This window comes from Leucoraja erinacea, unplaced genomic scaffold (genome assembly GCF_028641065.1).
Source record: "Leucoraja erinacea ecotype New England unplaced genomic scaffold, Leri_hhj_1 Leri_517S, whole genome shotgun sequence".
Classification (NCBI taxonomy): domain Eukaryota; kingdom Metazoa; phylum Chordata; class Chondrichthyes; order Rajiformes; family Rajidae; genus Leucoraja; species Leucoraja erinaceus.
The window spans coordinates 78422-85000 of NW_026576418.1; the positions used below are offsets into that span (position 1 = coordinate 78422).

The 6579-nt window shown below is 53.2% G+C and overlaps 1 protein-coding gene across 2 annotated transcripts in view; it reads right to left on the minus strand.

Moving 5' to 3' along the window:
- Positions 1 to 541: 541 nt before the first annotated feature.
- LOC129693987 (myeloid-associated differentiation marker-like) overlaps positions 542 to 6579 on the minus strand; it is a 6043-nt gene continuing 5 nt past the window's right edge. Inside the window, exons 1-2 of one of the 2 annotated variants that reach the window (XM_055630712.1) lie at positions 6382 to 6579; positions 542 to 1470 (exon numbers count right to left, since the gene is read on the minus strand). The exon at positions 6382 to 6579 is cut by the window's right edge and continues 5 nt beyond it. In XM_055630712.1, the coding sequence (XP_055486687.1) occupies positions 577 to 1470 (894 nt within the window). In that variant the 5' untranslated portion in view covers positions 6382 to 6579 and the 3' untranslated portion in view covers positions 542 to 576. Of the gene's footprint in view, positions 1475 to 6381 lie in introns of both variants that reach the window. The other variant, XM_055630711.1, reaches the window with a different exon arrangement.

Consider the following 6579-nt stretch of genomic DNA (forward strand, 5'->3'; position numbering starts at 1 on the left):
ATTTGTAGTGTTCACGGATACAGGGATAAAGGAGAGTGCGGAGCGGGGAGGATTAGTGTGGATTCACGGATTCACGGATATAGAGGTACAGAAATCCAGGGCTGTGGGTGAGGAGGGAGGGAGGAGGGGGGGGGCAGTGAGATTAGTGTGGGTGTGAGAATAATGAATCATATTTCCATTTCTCTGGCGTTTATTTCACAATACTAAAGGTATAAAATATTAAGCGATTAAAATATCACAAACATCAGCAAAAAAATCAGCACTTCACAACAGATCGCCCCAAACACATAGATTACAGTGAGGCCCCCTCTCTCTCCCTCTCCCTCTCTCCCCTCTTTCCCCCTCCCCTCTCTCTCCCCCCTCTCTCCCCTTCCCCCCCTCTCCCCCTCTCCCCTCTCCCCTCTCTCCTCTCCCTCTCTCCCCTACCTCTCTCCTCTCTCATTCCCTCTCTCTCTCCCTCTCTCCCTCTCTCTCCTCTCTCTCTCTCTCCCCTCTCCCCTCTCTCTCCCCACTCTCTCCCTCTCTCCCCTCTCTCCCTCTCTCCCCTCCCTCTCTCCCCCTCTCTCCACCTCTCCCTCAGGAGGAGGTGATGAAGACTAAACGTGTGGAGTAGACCAGATCAGCCACATAAACCAGGAGGTTGAAGCCGGTGAGAATGGCGACCGTCAGCTTGGCGTCCCAGGGACAGACGTGGTGACTACCGCAGGAGTTGGGCCTGTGCGCCTCTCCGTAGTCAGGGGAGAAGCAGTAGAGTGGCCAGAGAACGAGGGCGGAGGCGTAGAGGAGGGCACAGAGGAGTGCGTAGAGGCTGAGAGACTTGTGGATGGGGGAGGGAAGGTAACTGGTCAGCTCCGTCACACAGAGAACGATGACAATGGCGGCCATGATGAAGCAGAGGCAGTAGACGGCCAGGCACCACTGCAAGGCCGGATAGGCGTAGTAGGCCGTGGCCGAGACGAAGGCAAAGATCACACAGGCAGAGAAGGCCTCGACCACCTTGAGTAGGCCAGGAATGGTGGCCATATAGCCCACGGTCTCTCCAGGCCTTCCCCTGCAGAGGGAGACCTCAGCGGTGTAGGCCACGGTGGCCAAACACGAGAAGACTGTGGCTGCCACGCGGTGGGAGTAGGCTTCACCCCGGCCTAGGCCCGGCCCCACTCCACCCAGGAAGTAGAGCGGGTAGATGATGGAGGCCGAGAGGCAGAGGAGGCTGCACAAGGCCGCGCAGGCCACGGGAGCGTTCCTCCAGGACACCGGGATCCGGCCTGCTGTTCCCGACAACTCCAGCAGCAGAACCAGGACGGTGACGGCAAAGGAGAAGCACCAGGCGAACAAGCACCAGCTGCCCTGCTGGCCCCGCCAGGCAGAAGCATGTATTACCAGGCTGAAGGCCACACACGTACACAAGGCCGCAGCCAAACGCACTAGGCCCAAACGTGACGTCACCGCCTGGGTGTTGAACACAGCCATCTTCCTGGGTAGAGGAGGGGATGGGGGAGAGAGAGGGGGGGTGGAGAGCGAGAGGGGGGGGGGGTGGAGAGGGAGGAAGAGAGGGGAAGAGGGAGAGATAGAGGGAGAGAGAGGAGGAGGGGGGGGGAAGAGGGGGGGGGGGGGGGAGGAAGGAGGGGGGAGAGAGAGGGGGGGGGGGGGAGAGGGGGGGGGGGGGAGAGGGAGGAGGGGGGGGGGGGAGGGAGGGAGGGGGTGGGGGTGGGAGGGAGGGGGATGATGGAGGAGAGGAAGAGAGAGAGGGGAAGAGGGAGAGAGGGGGATGGGGAGAGAGGAGGGGGGGATGGGAGAGAGAGAGGGTGGGAGAGAGACAGTTAGTCACATCCTTTGATTACAGGTATAAGTCACACAGTATACAAACATCGCCCCTCTCCCCCCCCCCCCCCCCCCACAATGAAGCCCTTTTATTGCTGGGACCCGCGGGGCCGGGTTGGGGCAGGGCTGGGACTCTATTCCTTGGAGTGCAGGACGATGAGGGGCGATCTTATAGTGTGCAAAATACCAGGGGAATAGATCGAGTAGGCAGACGCACAGAGTCTCTTGCCCAGAGTAGGGGAATCGAGGACCAGAGGACATGGAGATAGAGACAATAGGTGCAGGAGTAGGCCATTCGGGCCTTCCAGCCAGCACCACCATTCAATATGATCATGGCTGATCATCCAACTCAGTATCCCGTACTTGCCTTCTCTCCATACCCCCTGAAAGACCTGATCCCTTTAGCCACAGGGGCCACATCTAACTCCCCCTTAAATATAGCCAATGAACTGGCCTCAACTACCTTCTGTGGCAGAGAATTCCAGAGATTCACCATTCTCTGTGTGAAAAATGTTTTTCTCATCTCGGTCCTAAAAGATTTCCCCCTTATCCTTAAACTGTGACCCCTTGTTCTGGACTTCCCCAACATCGGGAACAATCTTCCTGCATCTAACCTGTCCAACCCCTTAAGGATTTTGTACGTTTCTATAAGATCCCCCCTCAATCTTCTAAATTCTAGCGAGTACAAGCCGAGTCTATCTAGTCTTTCTTCATTTGAAAGTCCTGCCATCCCAGGAATCAGTCTGGTGAACCTTCTCTGTACTCCCTCTATGGCAAGAATGTCCTTCCTCAGATTAGGAGACCAAGACTGTACGCAATACTCCAGGTGTGGTCTCACCAAGACCCTGTACAACTGCAGTAGAACCTCCCTGCTCCTAGACTCAAATCCTTTTGCTATGAATGCTAAAATACCATTCGCTTTCTATGTTTCTAGTGCGGGATTATGTTTCCTCCCGCATGCAATTGCCCTGCCGATTAATGGTTTGTGTAATTACTGTACATGGGACAGTGTAGATGGATGCTACAATCTGGGGGATAAGAATGTGAACATAACATACATTGCTGTTTGATGAGGTGCGTGGACACTGTGGTCCAAAGGCTGTAGTCTCTGAACTTTGTCTGGGCTTAAGGTCATTTGGACAACCACATTTGAAGTTTGAAAAACCTTTCAATCAGCCAATGTCCCTCACATACATGTGTGCGGGCCTTATGTCAGTAATATCTTCCCTCTCCTTCACAGTGAACTTGTTGGCGATTGTGATTCTCTGTCTCTCCAAATGCATCACACAACACCTGGTGGCCATGGCAGCATCTGATCTTCTGGTCAGCATCACCGATCCGTTTCTCAGTAAGACGATTCAAATTCACTTCCCGTATTCGTTACTGAACATTACCCCCCCCTGTGTGCGTGACTATCACGTTCCTCATCTTTACATGCACCGCGGTCTCTGTCTCTGTCTCTGTCTGTCTGACGCTCGCATTCACCTCCGATCGGTTTGTGGCCATTTGTTGTGAGAAACTGAAAACAAGATATTGCGCTGAGAGAAGGGCGGCTGTGGTTATCCAGGCAGTGAGTGTGCTGGGCTGTTTACACAACATCCCCAGGTGTTTTACCTTAGTACCTGTCTAAACATAGAAACATAGGTGCAGGAGTAGGCCATTCGGCCCTTCGAGACTGCACCACCATTCAATATGATCATGGCTGATCATCCAACTCAGTATCCCGTACCTGCCTTCTCTCCATACCCCCTGATCCCTTTAGCCACAAGGGCCACATCTAACTCCCTCTTAAAAATAGCCAATGAACTGGCCTCAACTACCCTCTGTGTCAGAGAATTCCAGAGATTCACCACTCTATGTGTAAAAAATGTTTTTCTCATCTCGGTCCTAAAAGATTTCCCCCTTATCCTTAAACTGTGACCCCTTGTTCTGGACTTCCCCAACATCGGGAACAATCTTCCTGCATCTAGCCTGTCCAACCCCTTAAGAATTTTGTAAGTTTCTATATAAGATCCCCTCTCAATCTTCTAAATTCTAGAGAGTATAAACCAAGTCTATCCAGTCTTTCTTCATAAGACAGTCCTGACATCCCAGGTCTGGTGAACCTTCTCTGTACTCCTTCTATGGCAAGAATGTCTTTCGTCAGATTAGGAGACCAAAACTGTACGCAATACTCCAGGTGTGGTCTCACCAAGACCCTGTACAACTGCAGTAGAACCTCCCTGCTCCTAGACTCAATTCCTTTTGCTACGAATGCTAACATACCATTGGCTTTCTATGTTTCTAGTGTGGGTGTCGGGGGTTATGGGGAGAAGGCAGGAGAATGGGGTTAGGAGGGAGAGATAGATCAGCCGTGATTGAATGGCAGAGTGGAACTTATGAACTTGGATGGTGGGCATGTCGGTTTACAGACAATACCAAATCTGGAAGTTAGGGAAGAATTTGTCAAAGTTGAATGGTTTTGCAGATAGTGAAGATGGTTGTGAACGATTGCAGCAGGATCTGGATGGATTGGCCATGTTGGGCTGAGGAATGGTTGATGGAATTTAATGCAGAGTGTGAGGTGTTGAACGAGGGCAGAACCTACACGGTGAGTGGTGGACCGTTGTAGAGCACAGGGATCCAGGAGTACAGGCGCATGGTTCCTTGAAGGTCGAGTCGCAGGTAGACCAGGTGGTCAACAAGGCTTTTGGTTCATTGGCCTTCATCAGCCAGAGTATTGAGTCTAGAATTCGGGAGGCCACGTTGCAGTTGTACAAGACGTTGGTGAGGCCACATTTACACTATTGTGTTCAGTTCTGGGCACCGTGTTACAGGAAAGATGTCTTCGAGCTGGAAAGGGCGGCAGAGAAGGTTTACGAGGATGTTGCCGGGACTCGAGGGGCCTGAGCTACAGGGAGAGGTATGGACAAGCTTGGTTTAAAGGTGGTGTCACACACAGAGGGTGGTGGGTGGCAGGGGTGGTGTAGGGAGCGGAGATGATGGTGGCATGTCAGATAGGCTGATGGACATGCAGGGAGCGGAGTGGTATGGCTCACATTCAGGCAGAGGATTTCAGTTTAACTTGGCTTTGGGATAGCACGGCCATTGTGGGCCGAATGGGCTGTTCCTGTGCTGTATTTTAAATGTCGACTTTTAGACTTTCGAGATATAGTGTGGAAACAGGCCCTTCGGCCCACCGAGTCCGTGCCGACTAGCGATCCCCGCACACTAACACTATCCTACACACACACTGGGGGGACATAGAAACATAGAAAATAGGTGCAGGAGTAGGCCATTCGACCTTTCAACAATTTACAATCATCACCGAAGCCAATTAACCTACAAACCCGCACATGATTGGAGTGTGGGAGGAAACGGGGGGGCCCGAACAAAACCAACGCGGGTCATGGGGAGAACGTGCAAACTCCGTGCAGACAGCAGCCATGGTCGGGATGGAACCCGGGTCTCTGGCGCCATGAGGCAGCAACTCTAGCGCTGGGTCACCAGCACCGACCAAACCATCGACATTTTGTCATTACATTACCAGCCAATCAATGAGATCTTTGTCAATTTAATCAGTTTAAGAATTAGTATGTGGTGACTTTGTGGGAGAGGGAGAGGGGGAGAGAGACAGAGAGGGGACGAGAGAGGGAGGGAGAAAGGGAGAGGAAAGGAGAGAGAGGGGGAGGGAGAGAGGGGGAGGGAGAGAGAGGCAGTGAGAGAGGGGGGAGAGGGAGAGAGAGGACGGGAGAGAAGGGGAGAGAAGGGGAGAGAGAGGGAGAAAGGAGGAGAGGGAGAGAGGGAGAGACAGAGAGAGAGAAGGAGGAGAAAGGGAGAGAGGAATAGAGAGAGAGAGGAAAGGAGAGAGAAGGGGGGAGAGGGAGGAGAGGGAGAGGAGGGGGTAGAGAGAGGGAGTGCCCACGCTGTGGGAGGGGAGGATTTGTGTGGTTTCAGTCTATATTTGGACAGGCTGACTCGGGAAGGAATTTGAAAAGGAGAACTGTTCACATTTTCCACAAAGATCTCATCTGCAGCTGTTAACCCTTCATGTACCAGGGAGAAGGGAGAGAGGGGGGAGAATGAGAGAGAGAGAGAGGGGGGAGAGAGAGGGGGGGAGAATGAGAGAGAGGGGGGGGAGTGGAGATGGGGAGAGGAAAGGAGAGAGAGAATGAGAAGGGGGAGAGAGAGAGGGGGAATGAATAGAGAGAGAGAAGAGGGAGGGAGGGAGAGAGAGATGAGATCGAGAGTGGAGTGGAGATGGGGGAGCGAAGGAGATGGAGGAGGGGAGGGGGGGGAGGGAGAGGAGAGAGAGAGAGAAGGGGAAAAGGAGAGAGGGGAGTGGAGATGGGGAGATAGAGAGTGGGAGGGAGAGAATGCGAGGGGGGGGAGAGGGAGAATGAGCAAGAGAGGGAGGGAGGGGGAGAGGGAGAAAGATAGAGGGAGGGGGAATAAGAGAGGGAGAGAATGAGAGAGGGGGAGAGAAAGAGAGAGAGGGAGAAAGGGAGTGAGGGGGAGGGAGAGAGTGAGTGGAGATGGGGAGAGAGAGAGGGAGAGAGAGAGAGGGAGGGTTATTCCTACCTTATTCCTAATCAGACCGTTATTCCTTGTGTGTACGTGTTCTGTCCGCTCTCCTTTTGCTGAGTTTTCCCAGAGTAGAAATTCAGACACACCCCTGACTCACCCCGCCAACTCACCCTCGCTCCCCTCCCTGACTTATGAAGAACACTTTCCGCTTTCTGCAGGTGTGACTCGCATCCTGTCCCAAGTCTTCAGCCA